At 31.7% G+C, this 26,593-nt stretch overlaps 1 protein-coding gene across 1 annotated transcript; it reads left to right on the top strand.

Annotated features, from left to right (window-relative positions):
• The first annotated feature begins 10,756 nt into the window (after positions 1–10,756).
• Positions 10,757–20,331, top strand: LOC149555951 (fatty acyl-CoA reductase 2, chloroplastic-like). The gene is made up of 10 exons (XM_089833705.1): positions 10,757–11,134; positions 11,772–11,875; positions 13,286–13,485; positions 17,109–17,209; positions 17,312–17,540; positions 17,706–17,867; positions 19,165–19,246; positions 19,319–19,579; positions 19,713–19,831; positions 19,929–20,331. The coding sequence occupies exons 1-10, from the start codon at positions 10,828–10,830 to the stop codon at positions 20,137–20,139; spliced, it is 1,776 nt and encodes a 591-aa protein (XP_089689831.1). The 5' UTR covers positions 10,757–10,827; the 3' UTR covers positions 20,140–20,331.
• Positions 20,332–26,593: the final 6,262 nt, after the last annotated feature.

A 26,593-nucleotide genomic window follows, 5' to 3' on the forward strand; every position in this document is an offset into this window, starting at 1 on the left:
ACTATACTTGATAAGCCTAGTTGAGAAAATGTGGTTGCAGATTTCTTGTCTCGGATACCTCAGTCAGATAATGAAGTTGTTCCTGTTGATGACTCATTCCCTGACGAACACCTCTTTGCAATCTCTGCAAAAAGTCTGTGGTATGCCGACATTGCCAACTATTTGGTTACATGCAAATTTCCACTGCACTTCTCCCCTTGTGAGCATCGTATGTTGGTGGGCCTCAGTGGACAATATACTTGGATTAATGGTCTTCTATTCTAAACCGACATTGACAATATCATGCGCCGTTGCATTCCTGAGGAAGATGTCTTTGACATTCTCTGTGCTTGTCATACTGAACCTTGTGGAGGACACTTTGTTGCTCGATGAACTGCTCACAAGATTCTGACTACTAGTTATTATTGGCCTACGCTCCATAAGGATTACAGACGTTATGTTCAACATCGTGACCAGTGCCAATGCATGGGTCGTCCTACACAATTAGATGAGATGCCACTTTACCCTCAACTTTTTATTAAGCCTTTTGAAAAATGGGGCCTTGATTTTGTTGGACCTATTAAGCCACCTTCGAGAAACAAGGAATATATTCTTGTTTGCACAGATTATGTCACAAAGTGGGTTGAAGTAGTTGCACAAAAACATGCCAGGGATACGAAAGTTGTTGAATTCTTATATTTTGAAATCTTCACTCGCTTTGGTGTTCCACGTGAAATCACTACTGATCAAGGACCTCAGTTCACTTCAAACTTTATTTCTGCATTAATCAAGGAATATGAGATTCGCCATAGGAAATCATCACCTTATCATCCTCAAGCGAATGGACAAGTTGAGGTGACTAATCAGGAACTGGAGAATATCCTTACCAAAATCATTGCACTTCATAAGCGTGATTGGGCCACACGACTTCCTGAAGCTGTGTGGGCCTATCGTACTACGTGGAAGACCACCACTGGTCTAACCCCTTATGAATTAGTTTATGGTAAGAAGGTTGTACTTCCTATTGAGTTTGAGATTAAGACTCTTCGAATTGCACTTGAACTCAGATTGTGTCTCTTTGATGCTCAAAAGAAATGACTATCCCAACTCCACTCCCTTTATGAGTTACATCAAGAGGCACTTCTTCATACCGAACTTGTTCAAAATCAACAGACATTGTGGCATGACAAACACATTCGTCAACGTTCTTTTCAGCTTGGCAATTGGGCACTTTTATACAACTCTCGATTCCAGGATTTCAAAGGTAAATTTCATACAAGGTGGCTTGGACTTATGAAATTGAACATGTCTATGACAATGGTGCAGTCCAACTCTGCACTGTGGATTCTGAACGTCGCAACCTTCTTGTTAATGGTCATCAATTGAAGCTATATAGGAGGCCTCTCTCAAAGGAAACTTTCTTTCTGGAGATTGCCAAGGAACTCACCATGGTTCCCTTTGGTCTCCTTCAGCATTGATAGTATGTATATATATATATATATATATATATATATATATATATATATATATATATATATATATATATATATATATATATATATATATATATATATATATATATATATATATATATATATATATATATATATATATATATATATATATATATATATATATATATATATATATATGTATATAAACTAAAAAAAAGAAAAAGATCCAACAATGAAAACTAGATCTTTGGCATTGTTGGCCAACTACTTGTTGAAAACTGGGTAATCCAGTGACTTGTAGTTGTTAGAATTCCTGGACATGAAAACTGGTTCGCCGGCACTTCCAGGCGACACTGGGTTGAAAATCGATTTTTCGGCAATCTTGTGTCGTAATAAATTTATTAAAAAAAAAAAAACTAAACTAAACTAAACCAACCTTGATGGTTGTGATAGGAGGTTTCCTTGCTCCTGTCGCCCTTTGCTTTTCATGCCCATCCTTCTTGGTTGGATGCGCTAGGAGGTTTCTTAGATCGTGTTGCTCTGGCCTTTTCCAATACCTGCCACCGCTCTCCTTGCACGTGTCTCTGTTTGTGATCTTCTCTCTTAATGATCATTCTTTTCAAATCTTTCTGTTGTAGGTTTCATGTGCTTCCTTCATATTTCCACGATGCTCCTTCGATTTTCTAGCATAATTACTCCATATTTGGCTTGTGCGGCATGGATATTGCTCAATCATCGTTCCGACATTGCCAATCCATCATTCTGCTACTTTTCAGGGAGTTTTCTTACCCTTCTTTTTGGTTGTACTTTGTTTTCTATTTTTCTATTTCTAGTTTTAGTGAAAACGAGACGTTTTCTTGCCAAAGTTGGGGGGGTGTCATACCTTCACATTCCCATTAATTATTGCCATTCCTGCCACTTTCTCCTTACAATTTATTCACATAGGTTGGAGCCCTATTACCATTATTTTACCTCTGCATTTTCCATTAAAACGACGAATTCTGATCAGCCCTCCATTCCTCTCTGTTTGCCCTTTTGAATTCAAATTTTTCTGTTGTCATGGGTGGAAAACGTAAGCAGTTTGAACTAGACTCCATGGACAAGCTATTGGCAGACAATGAGGCCTACAAGATTTTCTGCCATGCAAGATGGCATCGATTTTTTTGTCGACTGCAGGGTTATGACCTTACCATTGCTGAAGAATTCGCCCATGCCTTTGATCAAGACTCTATGACAATACGGGGCATCACCTTTCTCGTGATGGTGCAGGCAGTGGCCGCTGTAACAGATCTTCCCCAAATTGGTGAATTATATTTTCCCACTACCAATACACGGGTTATAGAATTAAAGACTAGCAGAACCAATTTTCTGTAGTGCACTGAGTCTGTGGAGGTTGTTAAGGGACAAGGAGCCAGATGCAAAACGCTTCCTTTGCCATGGGATTCGGTAACCCAATTTATAGGTCAGTATATTACTTATGAAGGTCGCTTTAATTTTGTTCATGCACATCATTTACAACTCATGGTTCATTTGAGGACAGGGCAACTGGTTAATCTTCCTTAGTATTTGTATTACTCCTTGAAGAGAGCTTGCACTCAGTTTAGAGAAGGTCATGAAAATTCCCTAGCACATCATGGTTTAATCAAGCTACTGGTCATACATGGTCTTCAGCTCCAGGAAACCCCCATAGCATGGGATGCATTTATTGACCCTGCATATAATGCCCTTCAAACCCAACAAAAAAAGACTAAAACTATGATTGCGGAACAACCCTCTCCAGACCATGACCCAGAAAAAAACCTTGTTGCTAAATCTTTGCAAACACCCAAAAATAGCCTATGCATTTCCTCTGGTACAAAAACACCTAGCCCCTCTCCAATACACCATAATCTGCCACGCTCTGCTAGCCGCTTAGAAAACCTAGGCAATGTTGCTCAAGCTACTATAGACGCTGAAGTTGAGGTTTTGACCAGTGGTTCTAATAAGAAACAAAAAGAAAAAGTGGGTAGGGAACACCGCCATCAAACTAGACACACGAAGAAATAGAGGAATGCACCATTCATAGAAAGTTTGTTAAATCCTGCTAACAAAGAAGATAATTCTCATAAAGGTGATACTACTGCAGACCAGTGTGACCCTCAAGATGAATTGGAAAATCTCGACACAAACAAGGAAGGAGAAATCCTTGAAAGTCAAGCCAATAAGGAACCTAAATGTGAACCCATAGAACAAATGAGCCCTGATAAAGCCACATAATCTCCAAAGAACTATCTTGATCAAGACATAAGTCAATAGACACTTGATGCAGGAGGTGAATTTGAACCAGGTGTTGTATGGCAAGATGATATAGTGCAAAATACCATCCAAAGGGCTTATGAACAAGGTGAGGATCATTTAAAGAAAAATGTGCAAGACAACCCTAAAACACCTTAGAAAGAACCCCTTCTGGGAAGTGCTACAGGAAATATAGAGAGTTCTTGTCGCCCGGTGACATCATAGTCTTTGATTGTTCCTGAGATGCCTCCAAAGGATCTATCGGGTGCCTTTAGTCCTCTTCTTGATCCTATTCCATTGACAACGACAATACCAAGCATTCCTATGGTTATTGTCAATGAATTTCTACATACTTTTATGCAACTTTAGCAGGAGCTTCAACAATTCAGATCTAGGGTCATACAACAGGATAACATTAACAGTCTAGCTATAGTTTCAAAAGAGTCCATGGAGCACCTTGATAGCAATGTTCCACCTGGTTTGTATCCTTTGTTTGCATGAGAACATGAAAATCCTTTAGTTGGGGGGAGATGATGAGTCCTGATAGTGCCCTGTTTTCATTTCCCACTTCTTTGGCATAAAATTCCCTTTTTGCTAAACTATTGATAGGAAATTAGAATATTTAAGTACTTCTCTAAAGAGAGAAGAATAGTTCCTAAAAGGTTATTAAGTTTATGAAAATGATATATTGTGATTGATGCTGCTACAGGAGCTAAGTAAAACAAGGATGCGTAAGAGTGGAGCCAGCCATTGAAGTGGACGAATAGTTTAAAAACTATAGTTTTGCTATGATATTTTCAGCAAATAGTTTGAATGTTTAAAACAGAACAGTTTCTGGCTGTATGTTATTTTAGCCAAACAGTTTTATAAATTGTTATGTATGGCCAGCGGCCAAAACAAACTATTATCCATGTTTAGGAAATAGGCCAGCGACCATTCTAGATAGTTTTTAATATGGTTAAAGATTTTAGGCTATATAAGTGAATGTGAATTAAAAGACATATCATCGATAATCTATAAAAAATACTCTATTCTAGATTACCTCTGAATTCTTAAAGCACGGTTTTCAAGTAGTAGTTGGTGTTTTATCTCTCACCTCGCGAACCAGAGGAGGGCCCCCTCTCGGGAAACTTGGTGAGATTCCAGTAGATTACTTTGTAAGTATTTCAGTATTATTGATTGCGTGTGTTTCTCTTAATTATTGATTGTGTGCATTTATAATAAGGTTACTATATATGTTTGCTAATCAAATTCACACAGAGCTTGTTGATTAATCATGAATTCAATTGTTTGATGGAATTATTGATTGCGACAGTCTTATAAAGGAATTGTTTGATGTTAATACATAAATCTACTATATAATACTATTCGTTCTGTTCTTCCTACCACTCCCATTCAGCCTTGGTATTCATAATATCATCCTCTGTATTCCCCTTACTGTATCCTTTCAATCGTTAAACCATAATATTTATCATACTCACAACTCCCTGCCGCCATTACAATATCCCCCATTGCCCTTTATCAACTTCCTGCCGCACCTTGTATTTGAAACCAGCCTGTTGGAAACAACTTCCTGTCACAGTCTAAGCAGATTATATTAGACAAAAACTCTACAACAAGCATTTATTGAGATTAATTGTTTAAAAGATTGTAATTGATTGTTAATAGTATTCAGGATTAATTAATTAAAGGAGTGTTAAAAGTATTTGTGATTAATTGTTTACAGTGAGTTGATAATATTCATAGCATTCATAAAGACATTATGTTTTGTTTCCAGGTGTGACTTTAGATTAGAATTCATTTGCAAAAGTAGTCTTAGATGTATGGTAATTTAGATAGTTCAATTTATCGACAAGTATTAATTGCATTCATAAACCTCCTGACTTATTATCTTCGCCCCTTGAGCAAACAGCCGTGATATCTCTCGCAAGTCCATGATTCCCGGATTGACATTTTAGGGGAAATTTTTGATTCAACTATATCCATATAAAGGCCATCCAATTGAACCTCAATTTTACCCAACAAATGTCATACATGAAAAAACATATAATATAAAATGATAACCAATAATGTCATACATCAACAAACACATAATATATTAAGATAACCAATAATTTCATACATGAACAAACATATTATATATTAATCAATAATGTCATAAGTCTAATAATGTCATGCATCAAATAAATGTCATACATCAAATATGAAATGTCATATATACATCAAACGTATATCGAATATGTCCACTGACATAAAATCCAACATATATGTCCGTTGATTCCTATACATGTATGTCTATCAACTATATCTTCTCCTTCCCACGAGGGGAAGGAAATAAATCTCTAGAGGTCTTTGGTCATCATGTGGAGGGAGACGGTGACGATGATGGGGTCTTCCTCACACACTCACTCGTCCTCTTGTTGAGGCTCTTCTCTAACTCAAGTTGATACAAATAAAGTAGATATGAATCAATAATTATTATATATTGAAATCAAATATATGTACACACAAAATTAATTATTTTCTTACCGCCATCATATAGTCACTCTGCAAGTCCACTTAGAAGGCTCGTGGACGATCGGGTGTGAAAAGAGCCTACAACAATTGAATCAATATAATCACTTATAAATAACATTAGAAATTTTGATACTAACTATTATAAACAACAACTAAAATCAAGAAAATTCTTTCATACCTTAGTCAATGGCTGTGAACTAGCCATAGCTGCAGCCACTCCATGATTGACAAACTACCAAAGATGAGGAGGAGTCTCAGATGTCAAGAGCTGCATGTCATACAATACATGTTAAATGTAACATGAAACATGAAACAAATATAATCAAATGAATTAAATTAACATGAAACAAATGTACCTCTATGAAGCTCATTCACATATAGGCTCGGAGTCTATAGTGAATGTCAACGGTCCTGTAACGAACTAATGCACATGTATAATTTTTTTTGTCAATCCTTCATATGATTACTTAATATATATATGTATTCATTTAAATGATTAAATCGATACATACCTCTAGCCTCATCGATAGGACAAAAAATGGGGTCGAGGGATCACTACTAGGGCCGCCAACACTCTAACCTTGAATTTTGTACAATGTCAATAAATGCTAATTAATTAGTCATTCACTATACATATGAAATGTGATCAAATTAGTTTATTATAATTGTAATTTACCTATGTGTCAATGCCAATTGTCTCATTTAGGAACTGATCAATCACTAGCCCATCATTCGCACCATCTTCAACATGACTGGCAAATGTGCATAAGGATCTGTATGATGTGCAAATGTGACTGTGATGTACAGAAGGATCCTCTTCAACTAATGGACTCGTGCAATGAATGAGGGTCTGTGTCAAAGCACTAATAGTCCCTAGAGTGTTGGCCTCTACATGTTCCTTCACAACTGAAGGAATAGTCACATGCTCACCCTATGGCTTGACCACAGGTGCCCTAACTACATTAGGGTCACGACTTGCCCCTGGCCTCTCAAATGATGCCCCCGACCTCTACCCTAAGAGTCTAATATATCTAAATAATTGGGGATCTCCCCAAGGACAAACTCACAATACAATTTCCTTAAGAAATACATTGGGACCTCATGATTATTACAAGGAGGGACATCAAAAACCATCCACCATCTATCCCAAAATTTATTTCTAATACCATCATATATGCACCAATGGGTGGGGAACCGTTTAGTACCCTCTCTAAAAGTATCTTGTTCATTAGGCTTTCTAAATAATGCACATATTCTACCTTTTGGTATATATATATATATATATATTAACATCTCGATATGATAATTTATTTGCATAATATCTTTTTTGTTCATCCCTCTTAACCCGCCAAACACCTAATTGACCACTAACATAAGCTATGTGGGTCTTAATGGATTCGAGGGACAATGCCAATTGAGCTCTCATTGGATTGGTTTGTCCACAAGCTTTCAACTAACCAATGAGTACTTCTAATTTAGTTTTGCCTCTTTCTATTTCATTTATTATGTTTTCTTGTGTGCCAAGAGGAGGTCTTGCAATTGGTTTAGGTTGCAAAATTTGTTGTTCTTGTTGTGGAGGGTTTTGGTTTTAATCTTCTTGAGGGTTTTGATTTGGATCTTGTTGAGGGTTTTGGTTTTGACCTTCTTGGGGATTTTCCAATTCATTATTCACATTTCTTGATAAGAAATCAATTGAAATCTAAATAAATAAACAAATTTAAAGAAAAATTGAAAAAAAACCTACAAAACAATATAAAAAACATATAGAACAATGCAAAAAGAAAGTTAGATAACATGCGGCGTGCTCGTGATCGCGAACTTCAATGGCGAGGAGGCATATTAGCAAGGCGGGTGGGAAAAATCTTGTCTTCTCTCAATCTGCGCACGCGCTGTGTAGATGGCAAACTGGAAAGTAGAGGAGAAATGAATGGGCTATGGGTATGCAACTCATTTATAATATTTTGGTTTTTTATAAAGTGTGTACGCGCTATAGCGCGGATGTGTTATTTAAAATTAGAAAAAATAAAATAAAATGTGTCACCTTTTTGGCACCACAACTTGGTGCACTTACCTGTAATTCATATATTTTACACATATTGTCATTTTGAGTGGATGAACCTCAAATGTCTTGTCCAAGTTCAGATTTACCTGATTTTAGAAAAAAGGTGTCCACTTATACCCCCTTTTTGTACACCATCTTGGTGCACTCACCCAAGTGTTTCAATGCATGCCAAATCATGATTACTTCTTTTCAAATATCTATTAAATGATAGAAAGGTATTCAAATATAAATTTGAAATTGAGCTTATAAAGTGACAATTTTTTTAATTAAGCATCCAAGACTCTTGACTAGGTTGAGGGATCCTATCCCTAAAAACCACCTCATAGACCACATTATAATTTCTCATGTCTCAATCAATGCCCTCCTTCATATACTACAAGATCCTTCTATCAACTCTTCCTTGCCTTGATCTTTGAATTTGAAACTCCAATTTTTGGCATTAAATATTTGTGAACTCATTCCTTTCTCTTAGCACGTGGGTCACCTTGAATTGTACATAAGATCCCAAAATAGATTTAATTAGAGTAAATGCTTATTAAGGCACCAAACTCCAAAATCCCTTTTAATAATTGCATTAACTATTATTAATGAATTAACTTCTAGATGAAGTTTGTCGACATCCAAAAAAACTTTACCACTTTTATGGCAATAAGAGTAGCATGTACATTTGTCTTGTTATTAATTTTATCCATCAATCTTCTTTCACCAATCACCAAGATGTTGCTTGTCCAGTCTTGCACTACAAAACCTGCTCTAGATGGTCTCAAGTTACCCTTTGAGGATCCATCAAAATTGATTTGTATCCACTATATATCAGGGAAAATGCATGACATCACCTTGAATCATGAAGAAGGGTGAGCCCTTGTATCAAAAAAACATTATCTTGCACTCTTTGATTGACATTATATTCCACCCATACTTTCTCTTCTTCATTCCCATAATACTTGACTATATTGGTCTAAATTATGTGACATCCCAATACCAGGTTGGATGGCATAAGTATTTGATTGACATTATATTCCACCCAAACTTTCACTTCTTTCTCACAACTACATTAGACTAAATTATGTAACATCCCAATACTAGGTTGGATGGCATAAAGTATTCTACCAAAATGGGTTAAAAAATTTAATGCCCTAAAACAAACCTTTCCTTAAAACCTAAACTTTCACTACTTCATTTATCACGTCATTTGACTAAAATAAACTTGTGACGTTCCAATACTAAGTTGGATAACATGAACTAATCTACCAAAACAAATTCAAAATTTTAATACTATAAAACTATCTTCTTTTCAAAATAGTTATTACCTTAATGGACCACTCACCAATTATTTCAAATTAAGAACAAAATCAATTTAATATTTCTTCAATCTTTCTAACAAATCTCTTTTTCAAATCCATTTTAAATTAATTTTTTAGTTATAACATCAGAATTAGTAAGGGACATGCTAATCTCCAAACATTGTGCACTAAAGACAATTTTTTTTTTCCTAGATTCACGAAAATGTACTATTTTTTTCCAATTTTTTTAAAAATAATTTTCAACAACAAACTATGCAGATCATGAAGATCAAATGCTGAAATTTCTAAAAAAATTCACGATGTTTTTAATTTTTTAAAAATTGGTCAACTGTACAGTTTGTAGGGAAGATAGTTGTGTTTAAATTAACAAGGAAACAAAGCGTCTAATTCCTATCGATTGAAGAAAATAATATAAATTTTGTGCAATAATAAAATGCATAAAATCTCAAAAATAATATGTTGCATTTTGTGTATAAATAATTAAAAGCGCTACAAAACAACAAGTTAATTTGTCAATAAATATATTTTTTATGAATTATTTCAAATATAACATAGATGAACTCTTTATAGTTGCAAAAATAATTGAATAATAAATTATTTTGATTGGACATACAAATAAAGGTAAATATATTTTTATGAATTATTAGTTCTTTCAAATACAATATATAATATGAATGAAAACTTTAAAGTTGCCAAAAAGTAATTGAATAATAAATTGTTTTGATTGGATAAATAAAGAGCATCCTATTTAACACAAAGCAACCACAAAAATTAGTTCAAAAAGTAATTGAATAATAAAAGTTCTAATTGAACAAACAAATATAAAAGTAAATATATATTGAATGCTATAATTTCCTTGGTACCTACAATCATATGCATACAATTGATGACTACTTATTTTACTCCAAACCAACCACACATCCATCTACTGATCTTATGGGGTAGAGTTTCACATCATTTATTCTTCTATGTAGAACCTCGTGATACATCTTCCCAAATAAGAAAGAAGCTCACCCCAATTAATTGCTTTATAACAAAAGAGTTGCAGTTTCCAATGTAACCCATACCCTATTCTGACCATCGTAGGTGACAAAATAATTACACCACCTTCTCTAAACAGATGGAAACATTAAATATGGCAGAAGAGGTGTCTCATACTCAGGCTGCTCAAAAAAAAAAAACTTACATATATATTTTCATCCTCTGCCTCCACTCCATACAAGAAAAAGTGACCAATATGGAAGCTTTGAAGCTGCTTTCTCAGGGTGTTCCTTCCTTAAACTCTTCATGTAAGAAGCCGAGTTTGGAGCATAAGCTCTCAAGGCATGGCATTCACTTTGCTAGTCATTCTCTATGTTTATATCAGCAAAGAAGAAGAAATACATTGAGATGCCTTCCAATTAGAGCTACAAATTCTCATGTAGCCATCAAAGGAAAAAATGGGTCAGTTAAGGAGCATTCAATGTACAAAGGCCTCGGTATACTTGATTTTCTCAAGTCCAAAAATATTCTAGTCACTGGTGCAACTGGATTCCTTGCTAAAGGTATTTAAATTCATGTTATGTTTTATGTAAACATGTTTAATATTGTAACTTCTACTCTTCTATATCATTTGATTTCATTACAATGTACTTTCATTGGTTCTTTGTAACTTCTACTCTTCTATATCATTTGATTTCATTACAATGTACTTTCATTGGTTCTTGGTTCCATCTGAAAAGATGAACTATTTTGTTTTTGGATGATACCAAGTATTTTGAGCTAGATTGCAATTTCATTGTTTATCTGAAAAGATTGACTATTTTGTTTTTGGATGGTACCAAGTATTTTGAAAATTAGGATGCAATTTCTTTTCTTTACACCGGTTGGGTTTAGATCTAAATTGATGCATGATAAGAGTATAGGTTATAGAGCTGAACTTTGGATTAATTCTCTTGTAGAGAGCATTTCATTGATACAATAATCATTTGGTTTTTTCAGCTCATCTTGTTTTCCTTTGGCTTAGTGAAATAAGGTTTTGATTTGGCTTAGAAGAAGTTTGTGATGTGTGGGAATGTTTGGATTGATGCATTCTCTGTAAAATGGATTTGTTTCCATTGATTTTTTCTTTTGTTTTTGTTTTGGGTGTTGGAAGATTTGTACCATTTTAGAGAAATCTGAAAATGGATTTGTTATTTGCAGTGGTGATTGAGAAAATTCTAAGGACACAACCACAAGTTGGAAAGCTCTTCTTGATCATCAAAGCCAAGGATTCAGAGGCTGCATTCCAAAGAATGATGAATGAAGTAAGTATTGATGTGGAGTATATAATTCCATGGTAATCTATGTAAGATGAAATGAACAGAAAAATGTGTTGGTTTGTCCGATCAATTCATTCCTTATTGATAATAATTTCTAAAGAATAAACAAATGCGTACGCTCTAAATGTGTTTTGATTCTTGCAATGTCTATCTATAACATAAACTGAATGGTTTTGAGAGACAGAAAGATAATCATGAGTGTGTGGTCTGCAAGATTATTTTTCTATCTCTTAATAAGAGTCTTTAGGACAACAGGTGTTTTAAAATCTAATCTTCACTAAATGATTATAAACAGTTTTGCTGATGAGTTTTCCTGTATTTCCAATGTTAGAAAGTTATTTCAATACTTATTTTGGTAAAGAGATGGTTTTCCAAATTTTGTTTTCCAAATTTTTATTTAATGATTACTAATGATTTTTTGAAGAATTTTAAATTTGAGTTTATATGAAATAAGTTCAACCATGTAAAGACATTTAATTTTTTTCAGATTTTTAATCATAAGAAAAAATTAATACTTATTAAAATCAAAGATAATTTAAGAACTAATATATTTTGTTTTTTGATATTTTTATTAGCATTGTAGAATACATAAATTGAGTATTATGTAGATACAGCTATGACATCAAATAAGTGGTTCTTCTAGTACTTCTACAAAATGTCCACAAGATATAAGATAATTATAGAATGATCTTTTTTTGGACCATTTAGTATGACTATCATTAATCTAAACAGTATTTGACATTGTCACCAATTACTTTTACTGAATCAGTTTGACTTTCTCACTCCTTAGATTAAATTGAATGTTTATTTATGAATTTACTGGAGTCAGTACTTTTGACAGCAGCAATGCTTTAGATCAAACTTGTGTAAATTTTGGTAACTTATTTTTCCTTAACATGTTCCTCGAAACAAATTTAATAATAAAATATTTAACGAAATAAATTACAGAAAAATCTACAAACTTAGAAACTTTGTTGTTTTCTTGTTTCTAAGAACTCTATAAAGACATTAAAATTTGATGTTTTTGAAATTTTATTTTTTATGTAAATAGGGGAGATGACCAAAAGACAAATATATATTTTTTTGCAATGGAGGTGAATGAAGAACTTAAAGCTATAAACCCTAAGATTCTAAAGTTAACCAATTCTATAATACTTTCATATTTAATGCTTGAGTAGAAAGTCTATAAACTAATAATATATGTACAACTATCAATGCACATGGTCCAATAAATAATATACTGGTTCAAAAAAAAAGTGATCAAATTTTCAGACCTGCCACTCCATTTAATACTTGACCAGGCTATAGTTCCCAAACATCTATAATAGGAAGTCTGAAACTTATGGGCCATTATTTTGACCTAAAGTAGGATGTTTTGTTTTATGGCTTTACCAGATAGTATGTTTGGAGTTATTCAGACATTTAAGAGGCATTCATGGAGAGCAGTACGAGAAATTTGTCTTGACAAAACTCGTTCCCATTGCTGGCGATGTTTCAATGGATAATCTTCGAATTGAAGTGAATATGGTGGAGATGCTTGCACGGAACGTAGACATTATATTTAACTCTGCAGCAGTCACTTCATTTGATGCCAGGTAACTTATTTTCCCTGCCTCTCTGACTTGCCAGCAATAAATATGTTATGGTTCGACTTATGGAATGTGACCAGGTGTAGGTATTTAAAGTGCATGGAGCCCTTCAATCTGGCACTCCACTTTTTTATCTTACGGTTGGAACACTAATGAAAATTCAACTGGTCAATAGTCATTTACTCGTACCGTACATGTAGGGTATCAAAACTTTCATTGTTAAGTTTGTTATAAGAGTTCCCTTCAAAAAGAAAATATCATTATTGATACATTTTAGAATGACTATTGAGAGAGCTGACACAAATACTTTATTGCATGACTATTGGTATCAGAACATAGCAAGTATTGGAAGACACTTTAAACTCGTCATTTTTTAACCAGAGATTTGTGAATACCTAGATGTTGGAACCTTGTTAGTTCTATATAAGACAGGGAACTAATGTTCCCATTCCGAATTAATTTTCAAAGGAAAAGACTGACATTTTCTAATCTTTGCAAGGTTTGATTTTAAAATTCGTTTTTGATAGACAAATTTTGATTTTTTAGTGGTCCTGAGCTTTATTTCTATTTTTGTCCGTAAACAATCAGAAAAAATTTAAGGTGGTGCTTAGTAAAAAAATTCTTTTCTCCAAAGAAGTTTCGAGGCTGTTCTTGTTTTAGACACATCACCATCGCATTGTCTTTTTAAAAACATATAATTTTTCATCATAGTAATTTTAGATTATCTTATTTTCATTTTAAAATTTAATTTTCTAGTTGTCTTATGTAAAATTTGTAGACATAAAGTGAAAATAAAAACAGAAACAAAATTGTAGAATATATTTTGTGTTTTTTATCATTCACATAATTTATACTATTTAAAAAAAAAAATTCTATTTCTTTTAATTGTATCTATTTATCATAAATTTTATATTTATTTGTAAATACATATTGAAACATGTTTAAAAGTTGGTTTTGTGTGTCTGTTTTGTAATTAATCATTTATATATTGTTTAAGAAATGCAATATTAAGATGTCGTAAAGTAAAAGTGACAAAAATGAAATGACGTAAATATTGACAAATGAAGATAAAGTAAAATGCAAAAATAAAATTGCATTCAAATATAGAATATTTTTATAAATATTATAATTATTTTTTATTTTTTGAACAATGATATATCAACTAGTTTGACATTTTAACAATTCTTACCACCTATTTCAAAATTTAAAATCTAATATATGTGTTCCAACTTCATCCCTCCTTTCATTTCTTAAAAGGTAGGGACTCCGGCCCATCAAGAGCTCTTGTTAACTCAAGTAAAAAGACATCATAAATCCAACATACACTTTCGAATGTATAGATGAACAAAGTTAGGGTCTACAATTAATGGATCGTTTCCCTTGAATCGAACACTTTTTTGACCTTTTGAATGAATCTTTCATTCATCATAGTTATCCATATCCCAAAGCTATAGATAGCTATAAGCTCCTAAGTTGTAAAAGAAGACCCAAAAAATCGTTGAATTTGATGTATCATTTATGAGTTTTAAGGCATATTAAATTAGCTATTTAAAAGTTAGTGGATGTATCATTTATGAACTTAAAGTATATTAAGTTAGTTATGTAGCTACTTGATGTATCATTTATGAGCCTATAGTAAATTAGCTATAATAACTATCAATTATTCTTAAAAGTGAGAAGAATTAAAATAGTTGTGACAATCAAAGTTTTTTACCATCATTAATGTAATTTTTACAATCAAAGTTTATATTAACCATGTAGATGCATTGATTGCACTATGAGTTGTGGCTTTTCTTTCTTAGATATATAGTGATTAAAGAAAATAAAAAGATTATACTTATTTTAGATTTAATATTTTTACAATCTATGTTTATTTTATGTCAATTGTATTTTATCAACAAAAATTATAGATAATAAAAATAATTGTTAGTAGAAATTAAAGGTAGAAGTCAAAATAAAAAGATATATTCAGAAAAGAAAATAAGAATTAGGAGTTGAAAAATGTTTAAATAAGAATTAAGAGTTGAAAAATGTTTCAATAAGTAGAGAAAAATTGTATAATTCAAGGTCAAATCTGGGGGAGACTAAGAAAGTTTGCGTTGAATTCTAAGACAATCTTGAAAGGTTCGAAGATATTCCAAGGATTATATTTTCTCAAATTTAAGGTAAACTGGAGGTGGATTCCATAGACAGCGATGAAGATTTTGAAATTATTTAGTGATATTTTGATTTCCTGGATGCTGCGTATCAGAGGAAACGACATGAAAATTCAACAAGAAAATAATCGATCATTATGAGAGAATTGAGCAATTTTAAGGTCTAAAAGGTCTGGAGAACAGTGGCAAATTTTCAAGAAAGTAGTAAATATTTTGCAAGGTTTCAAGGGACAACGACGCTCAATGCAAAGGGAAAAATAGAGATTTTTATTTGCTTTCTAGTTATGAGAAAATCGAGTAAAATTTTTGAAGGCATGCTTGCTGTTGGTTGAAAAGGGAGGTGAATTCCAGAAAAAAGCGATAAAGATTTTAATATGATTTAGCGATTTTTATTTTCCTAGATGCTGCGTGGCAGAGGAAACAAGAAGAAAATAATCGATCAAAATGAGAGGTTTAAGCAATATTAAGGTCAAGAAGTCCTGAAACCAGAGTTAAATCCATATTTTGAAAGGTTTGAACGGACGACGGTGCTAAATGCACAGAAAACAATAGAGATTTCCATTTATATGTGCTCTGAGAAAATCGAGTTTAATGCATTGAGAGAGAAGATACAGGAATGAACGCGGCGCACTTTCGGCTGTCAAACAGTGCACACAGCTTCATCCATCGGGGTCTGTGTAGAAAAGATCACAATTTATTGAAAATCTCTGGTATGAAATTCAAATGCTTGTTTTCTGATCTTTCGATACATTTAGTAAAGCAAATTATAATTGCAAACGCAACATATTGTGGTCTACTGTAGCTAATCTGAAATAAATGCTAGTTAATAAATCCTGAGAACCATTGGAGTTTTTTTTTGGAACGATGTGGTGAGAGCAATAATAGGTCAAGACTCGAGATCCGATTGAAACTGTGAATCTGAAGGAAAAATAAATATTGAATATGATATTGTCAATTTTGATAGTTCAACTTCAAACTGTTCAGCTTAATTAGAAGATCAGGATTCAGAAGATTTGAATCTGCGTAAATTAAGCATCCCTTAAGTTTCTAGCAGACAAAATTATCAGATTTTGCTGGAGGAAACTTTCCAGATTAATTGCAAGATCAGAATTCAGAAAGATGAGTTTTTAGCAATCTAGAAAAGTAGTATGTAGGATTACTTTTAATTGTAGTTGTGTTTACTCTTTATTGTCGTTTTCCGTAAAAAACAAGTGGTAATATGAAAACCAGTAAAATTTCACTGTTTGTGGGTGTGTACCTTCAGTATGGTTAAATAAACCATGACTAATAGGTGAATTTTAGATAACTTAAGTGCAATTGGTTATCGGATCTGAGACCGTTTTTATATATTGTTTCCTTTGATTTAACAGGATTGTATAACATTTATTAAAGCCATGCAATAACAAAACCCATTCTCAAACTTCGAGAATTTGAAATCTAACTACAAAGCTGCCATGGATGTTTGTCATTTAGGTATGATGTTGCTTTAGAGACAAATACAAGGGGACCGTCTCGGCTCATGGAGTTTGGAAGAAGTTGCAGAAAACTACAACTCTTTCTGCATGTATCAACAGGTATTCTTTAAATGAAAAATCACACCTGTAAACTTAGTATAAATTAATGAAAGCCCTACATTATTACATTCTGAACATGACACTGCTTTTGTGAACCTGCAGCATATGTTAATGGACAAAAAGAAGGGAGGATAGCCGAAAAACCATTCAAAATGGGAGAAAACCTAGCGAAAGGGCTAGAAGATGGTCCAGCATTGAGCATTCTAAATGAATTGGAATTAGCCAAAATAAATCTCAATTTTCATAAATCCAGAATGTCAGAGTCCAAAAGCTCAATAGCTATAAATGAGGATGGCATTTCCCAAACAATGAAAGACATGGCTTTGGAAAGGTACACAACGAATTCCTGAGCTACTGCTTAATTATTTATATTGTTCTTTTACTGTTCATATTGCTATCAAATTTATTCTTAAAGATGTTCCTAGTTAAAACAAGAAGAAAGCAAATATTCTCAAAGTGTAATTAATAATATACTTTACCTGACAAAATTGTGCAGGGCAAGAAAATATGGATGGAATGATGTTTATGTGTTTAGTAAAGCGATGGGAGAGATGTTTTTAGACCATAACAGAGGAGAAATTCCATTGGCTATTGTTAGACCTAGTGTGATTGAAGGAACCTACAGCGATCCATTTCCTGGATGGATAGAAGGCCTTCGGTAAGAAGAATCTTGAACTTCATGCATTTGTCAAGCATTTACTATTCAAAGACTGGTTTATGGTACTTGTCAAAGTGTCTTTGAACATAATTTGTAGTAAAAATCAAATTTGCCTGTGTCATGATTAATTTCAATATAGCATTATGATATATATTTTAAGAATTTATAGTGTAATTTTTTTAGTACAATTAGTGTCTTCCATTTATTTTTCATGGGAATGGATAATACAGTTAGAACTTATTTATTATGATTCAACTATGTTTAGTCAAGGAATTTCTTCAAAAATTAATTCTACTTAACTTGCTATCCCATTTAAAGTTAGTTTGTTACAGTGAGCTTAATATTTAAGGAACTTTCATGATTAGGTTATGCATGCTTGAGTTAGAATAGCATTAAGATAGGTGAGCTCAAAAGGTCCAATCTTTCAGCCGTGTGAGCATTACTTAAATTTAATCAATGATAAATGTGTTGTTCTTGCTCATAGAAAATTAGTTCTTATTAACTACTAAACTATAAAACAATGATTGGACCTTCTTGGGAGGTCACCTGTTATAGTATTACTCCAACTGTATTGTGCTTAACCATGAAATTTCCCCCAAGATTAAGTTTACTTCGCTTGCTTATATATTTGCTCAAACTAGCTTGCTAGCATAGACTTAATCTTTGAAGAAACTTTATAGTTAGTTTATGCGTGCTTGAATTAGAACAGCATTAAAATAGATGAACTCTTCGTAAGACCATACTTCAACTATATGCTTTAATATAATAAATACTAAATATACCATTCATTCTTAAAAAAAATACTGTAAATTACTATTCCTAATAAAATATGAATGAATATACTCTCCACTTTTCTTGATTATTACAAGGCCCTTGGAAGGCATTTATGTTCTTCAGGCTGGTGGTTCATCTGTCATCACCAGCCTTCCTTTGTTGGTTGATTGTTTCTTCCTCAATATAAATCTCGCATAAATAAATAATCTTGGTAAGCAAGAGAACATAAAATATCCTACAGGGCCTCTCCCTGCATCCTACGACCAATAATTTAATGCTTTTATCCTACCTCATTGAGATATTACCTTTTTCTGGTGTTTTTAATTTTTTATTTATTGAATTAAGGCAAAGTTACAAGAATAACAATCAAATAGCTGAAAGAATGATACATTATTTAATACAAATCAATAATGACAATACAATACAAATGAAACATGAATGAATGTTCTTTTAATGTTTTACGCCGTTCTCAACAGTTTTATAGTTGTTGACTAAATTTTGTACATCAATTCAACTGATTCAGGATGGTTGATCCGATAATTGCCTACTATGCAAAAGGCCAACTCTCTGCCCTGATTGCCGATCCAAATGTGTCACTTGATATAGTAAGTATCAACATCATCACACAGTTTTTAGCAGTGTTTTCGTGAATTGTACTGAAATATTTTTCAACATAGGTCCCAGTAGATATGGTTGCAAACTCAATACTTGCAGTAATGGCAAAACATGCTGGCAAATCTGGCCTGGAGGTTTATCAAGTAGCTTCTTCTGTTGCAAATCCAGTACTTACAGGGGAACTTTTTGGGATGTTTTATCGGTACTTCAAAGCTCATCCTTATGTTGATATTAGGGGCAGATCAATAAAAGTAAAGGATTCCCTCAAGCTATTTGGCAGCATGGAAGATCTTGATTCTCACGCTTTAAACATGTCATTAAATGTAAGTTGCAGTGGATTTTTTTTTCCTTTTACTAACGATGGCATGGATGAACACTTATAGAGCATTTTAGACTATGTTACGGTTTAAATTTTGATGCATGAAATGATTATTACAATATGTGTAATGAAAATAGGCGCATGGGCATTCTTTTGTACAAATGGAAAAGCAAGAGCGCATTGCTATGAAATTAGGAGCCCGTGTCAACAAACATGTAGGCAGGGTATACCAGTCATATCTTACTTGCAGAGCCAGGTAAATCTATTTAATTAAATTTATTTCACTGTTTTTACTTGGTCTTCTTGCATTAATACACTTTCTTTAACAAGTGTTGTATTTATTTTGGCTCTAGATTTGACAACACAAACATAAATAAGTTATTCCAAGAACTCTCCCAAGATGAAAAGGAAATATTTGGATTTGATGTCAATGGCATAGACTGGAACGATTACATTATGAACATTCATATTCCAGGACTTCTTGGAAATGTTATGATGAAAAGAAGATCTAAAGTCATTGAACAAGAGAAGAATCGTGCAGCTCCTCTATTGGTGAGGGCCTAAATCATTGAAAATAAAAGGGAATTAACTTGGTTTCTTAGGGACCACCAGTCCTTATTTGGACGGCTTAAACATCACACAACTAAGCTTCATTCCAACACAAAGTGTTAAATAGTCAAAATTGACTAGAATAATTCTAAGTATCAATATATATTGTAAGGATTTGACATTTATTGACTAGTACTTTTATTTCTATTTGAAGGTGTACTTATGTCTAAAGGAGGTGTAATTGTTATATAGATTGGAGTTTACATAAAATGTTATAAATTTGAAAGTAGCATTAAATAAATAGAGAGTGAATTTGTTGTATTTTTGTTGAATTTTGTAAGTAAAGAGTATTGAGGAATTCTCACACTATGATAGACAAAAGAAAGTAATGAATAATTCTCACTAGTATGGTGGACAGATAAAAATATGAATAAAGAAGAAAATTATTTTGATAATTGGAAAGCTTCAATAAATATAATAAAAACTTAAGAAAATAAATCAAATTATATTAAAATCTAAATTTGAATATATAAAATTCGTCATCTTATAACAATAATATTAAGTTGTTTTTTTATAATATATAATAAATTTACTAAGATGTTTCTAATGTTAAAGCTAGTTATGTTTCTAATGTTAAAGCTAGTTATCTACTATATAAATATAAATCAGTGAAAAATTAGGAATTATATAAGAGTTAAATCCAACTGAATGTTAAAATAATACTATAAAAATAACTTAAATCTTTAAACTGAAATTTAATCTAAATACATTCATGACATAACCAAATTTCTATAAAATTGAATAATTTAAAGAGAATCATTATATTTATAATTCTTTCTAGCGCTAATGAGAATTTTAGCAAAGACAAGTGTGGTGTCACGGTGTCTGCAGAAATACTTTCAGCTGCGTCTTGTCGAGAGTTGCTTATTTGATGAGTACATTGTTTGGAGCCCTAAATGCAATTGTCAGCTGCCAAAATTCAATAATAGTTGATATCAGCAATGAAATCGCTGCAGATTCAATTCACCAAATAATAGAGAGATATGGAGAAACACGTTTCCAATTTGGTATTACTTCTAAGAATTTTAGGACAAATGAAATAATAAATTATACAATATTAAAAATGTGTTTGTTATTGTATTTGCCGTAGGCTGAAATACTATTGTAATCAGTGAAGTTTAACTAGCGATTAATCTTTTCAATTTCTACCAATTAGACAAGTATTTTTATTTTATATTTAAAGTTCAAAAATTTGTAATGTTTATATGTGAGAATTTTAATTTCTAAAATTGCTAAAATTATTTTTCTTTCACTTGATTGGTTCATGAAAGAATGATAAATATTTAATGATTTTAAATTTTAAATTTGAATATTTATTGTAATGTGTTAAAAATTATTTTTATTTGTCTTTATTCATTTTCTTAAACAATCTAAAACCCTATCCCTATGATGAAGTATTAAAATTATATATAAATGTATTCATACAACATACAATTTGGTAATATTTTTCAAATGTTGATTGTATATTTATTTAGTAACATATAAATTTATTTATTAAAAATCAATTATTTGAGAAAATTTATCATTTTAGTTAAAGTTACCTAATTGTTAGTACAACCTCTCTTTTATAAAGCTCACTACCCACTAGCATAGAGTTTTATAAAAGTGTTCAATATCAATATTTAAATATTAAAAATAAAAGTAAATTAAATAATATTTAAGAGCTCAATACAAATTGGAATTTGTAAATAATTTTTTTTATTGAAAAATAGTGAGAAATGTCATTATTATTTGTGATTTTTTACATTTTAATTAATGCAATGTGTCACTTTAACATAATCTATGCATAATTTCTTCCTCAATAACCATGATGAAATTAGAAAGTTTAAAAAATAGACATTTCAAAGTTTTAAATAACACATCTAACATAAAATCTAAATGGATTAAAAGTGTATGATTTGTAAATACATCATTATTTTATTTATTTTACAATAATCCTCTTAGTCTAACCTAACATCTTCATAATAAAGCTTAATTTATATTTGCTAAAAAATATTCATAATATTTTCTAACACAACTTATTAAGTTAATTTATATGAACAATTACTCATTCTCTCTTTCACATTAAAACTTTAGAAGACTAATATTAAAGAAGATTAATATTATAAGCAAGTTCGATAGTAACATTACATTCATACAAAAAATTAGAAATTAGTTTAAATTGTAAAAATTTCTATTAAAAATTATTACATTAAAAATTAAATTATATTAAATATTATTATTATAGCTAATTTATAGATTTTATTATAGCTATTGAATTTTAATATTTACTATATCTAATTTAATTATTACAACTTAGGCAAACACAAGCCACTACGTGGCACTTGTTAGTGGTAGAGCTTATTTTTAAATGGTGATATTGGTGATAGAATGGAATGTATAATTTTATAAAATTAAAAAATTTAATGGAGTTGAAAGGTGGGAAGATTTAAAGATGATGAGGAAAAATATACCATAAATCAAATGAAATATATTTTTAAAAGAGGTAGTTCTATTAACAATTTTTTTTTATTGTTCTATATTTATCAAACACTTTACTTGTTTCATAACTTATCTTTGAAATTAAAAAAATAGCTAAACAAAGGGGTTGATCTATGAAGAATAGTAAAAAATCACAACACATCAAAACAATTAGAAATTAAAAATGTTTATAGGAGATCCCATCCCTTTATTTCAAAAACCCCTCCCTTAAATACCACATAACCATAATAGTGTTTTTTCTAAAAATAAGCAGAGTATTCATTTAAGAAATAAACTAAAAAATAAACTGCAATGTAGATCATTTTTTAAATACACTTTTGGAGTATCTGTCAAAGACATTTTTTGAAATGAAATGTGAGACAAGGTGGAGAATGGGGAAAAGAGGAACAAGTAAAGTAAATGGAAATACTCTTTGTAGCAGGGAATGGGAGAGAAGAGCTTGGGCTCACAATCCACCCTTGCCATTTTGTAGAATTGTTTTGTTTCAATTGATTATATTATCTATTATCTTTTGCCTATGTTAGGTAGATAATTTCGAAATAAATTACACATTCTGAATTAGATGTATAAACTTATATAAAGTACATGTATATTTCATTTGTGATTGATATTTCTAGTGTTGTTTCACACTCTATGCTTGGTGAGATAGCAAATAGATATGTGATTCACATATTTTTAATTTGGTTTGATGTCAGTTGGTTTAGTTACAATTACAAATAAGAGATTCCAAGCGTATTTTTTTTGGTTTTGATGAGATATTGAGATATGTTGAGAGAAAATGTAAATTCAAATTGGAATTTCTAATTGCAAAGAGGGCTGAAGAATTGTACAGAATGTAGCATCAAATATAATTACTTTTTTAATAAATGTAAAAGCTAGCTAAGATTTGAGAAACAACTTAGCAACATTTGTCGTTAGCAATTAAATCTACAACACATCATTAATAATAGTTTTATAAAGTTTTCTATTGATATTTCTTGAATCTCTGTGGCTTCAAGACCATTCTTTGTTGTGGCTGAACAGCTGTAGAGACTATTGTGTGTGATGTGCAAGAAGAAAAATTTGTTTCTATATCTTGTGGAACAACAATCTGTGTAACATCATCTCAGTACAACATGCTTCCATGAGAAGTAGCAGGAAATTTCCATAGATATATCAACGAAATCAATTAAGACACAGACAAAACAGTTGCATGTAATCAAATTATGCAAAATGCAACTATTGGTTATATTCCAATATCAAAGATGTGAAAATATTGATTAATTGTCAAGAATTGCATACAAATGATAGATCACTAGAATGCTTGGATCAAAGGATAAAATATCCAGAGGTCATGAGTTTACCTCTCAATCACTCCCAATCAAGAAATGAGACAACATAGATCAACACAAAAGTAGCCTCAAATGAATGCATGTGGCACAAGTTACACAAGCTACATGAAAACAACAAATAGTTCAAATGCAAGTATCAGTTATATTCAATGTTCCACATGGATGCATCCTGTTAGAAATGGAAAAAGAAATCTATAAATAAGCAATACCAGGAAAGAATCTAAGTGAGTAAATGCATGAAAAGATATTACCATAAAATAGGAGAGAGAAAGCTTCAAGCTCCAACACCATGAGACAAGATATTTGGAAAGGGGAAAGCAAAGAAAACCCCTTGTGACATTATGAATGAGGCATGAAAAGCCTAAGAAGGAAGAGAGAGAGAGATAGAGAGCAATGGTCATACAATATTTGAGAAGAGGAAGAAACCTCATTGTTAAATGAGAGAAGAGGGTCATCTCTTAAATAGAGATGAGAGAGAGGAGTTAGAATGTAACTCCCATGTCTATGAATGCCACCATTCATAAGTGTGTGAGGCCAAGTGTGAGATTCCTCTTAAGGAGGAATAATCTAAAATTAGAAATTACAATATATATTTGTCCTCACATATTCCACTAGATGACAAAATAAGATGTAGTGGAAAAAGGACAAAAAAGAAATATATTAGGATACCTTGGCTTATATCCTAATATATTTCAACAATAAAGAAAATAGTTCTAACCTTGGTTTATAAATACACCAAGGAAAGATTACAACTTCTAACACCCCCCTTTAATTTTAACTTGGGGTAATTACATCAAAGGGTATTAAACCCATAATTTACAAAAATCTGCAACTTAATCTTCAATATGAAATAATTTGATTGTCTTCAAACCATATGGAACATTTCTAGATCCAAGAGAAGTACATGAGTCCTTTGAATGTGATCTTGTGGAAGCATAGACACCTCCAAGAAGGTTCCTTGATGGATCACCTGAAAAAAGAACAACAAGACAAATATCCACAAGTAGAATGCCATCATATATGCAAATTCGAAATCCTTTTGAATAAGGATAATAAAACTCTCATAGAGAAACAATGAGTAAAACATGTTACCACAAAACAATGGAGATAACCTGATATCAAGATAAAGTATATGCTCAAAAAATTGTCAACAAGGACAAATTGAGTAAAAAGCTTGATCAATGCTCTCATGAAAAGTATATTATACTAATGCACAAATGACCACAGACAAGGCCAACTAATGATACTTGCATCAATCTTGCATCAATCACATGGATATAGACAGTCCACTTAATGAATCATCCCACTGCAAGCTAATGGGGGCGTCCCTCCATAACATGCATGACTCATGATCTAAGCAATAATGTATGCAGATCATTATCACATTAATATATGAAAATAAAGTAAAAAGGAGAGACATGCTGATCAAAGTAGAATTATCATGATTTTTGTTAGGATAATCAAAAGAATGGATTATGAGGATATAACAACATATTGCCTTCAAATTGGATCAAATCACCTGAATTTGGAGGGAAAACTCCAATAATAACATCCTCTTTATGAGGAACAAAAAATGGAATAACATGGAGGGAAACTCCATAAAAATATTATCCTATCAAAATGGAACAGATAGGATCAAATGGAGGGAAACTCCATATAAAATGAGTGCATACCAATATAGGATGGAGGGATACTCCATGGGCCAGATAAGGAAACTATATATCAGTTATACTGAGGGGACCTACATAGTTAACCTTGAAAAAATTGGCTCCCTATGCAACTCAAAAAATATCATTTAAATCATGTATATCAAAAACCATAAAGTGCCAACATGGGCATGAAACGATGCTATAAAAGCATAAAACTGCAACCATGTGCAGATAGATCAATAAAATCAAATCATTAAATAATGAAGGCAATAGTGTAGGATTACTCATAATCCAATTAAGTAAAATGATTTAAGGAAGATCAACTAAATATAGATATCAGGTATAAAACTCCATTGAGGGTAAACATGGTTATGAAAATTATAATAGCTTGTATATTTATCTTGGTATATATGTGTGCACCCATATATACTTGAATAAATATACGAAAAGAGATTGGTTAAAGAAAATAATCACCTTTCCATACTTAATATTTTGGAAAGTCACAATTTATAAAAAGTCACAATATTTACCTTGGTTCAAAAATATAACCTCAAAGTAATAAGAACATAAAGTCATGGGGCAAAAAGATCTCCCCATTTTCCTCATACTATGCCTTCAAGATTGGAAGAGATTCAATTTTTTTTTTTGAAATAAAACATTAAGAAAGATATAACTTTAAAAAACTTAGTAATAAATGATAGAGGTCAGATCTGGCAGATAAGAATATACTAAAAAAAGTTAAGAAACTTTTCTAAAAAAAGTTTGAATAAAAGCTTGTAATGATAGAATATTGCACTTGTCTGACAATGAATGATTACATGCCAAAAATAGGTTGGCAAAAGGCAATAATAAAAATAAATGATGCTTCTGTCAAGGGTTAAAAAAAGAAAAAGAATCCTGCATGAAAAGACAGGAAAACGTTACTAAAAATAATAGATTTCAAGAATA

The sequence above is a fragment of the Cupressus sempervirens genome, chromosome 5, assembly GCF_028749045.1.
Source record: "Cupressus sempervirens isolate cs-2001-9-10 chromosome 5, ASM2874904v1, whole genome shotgun sequence".
In the NCBI taxonomy this organism is placed as follows: Eukaryota; Viridiplantae; Streptophyta; class Pinopsida; order Cupressales; family Cupressaceae; genus Cupressus; species Cupressus sempervirens.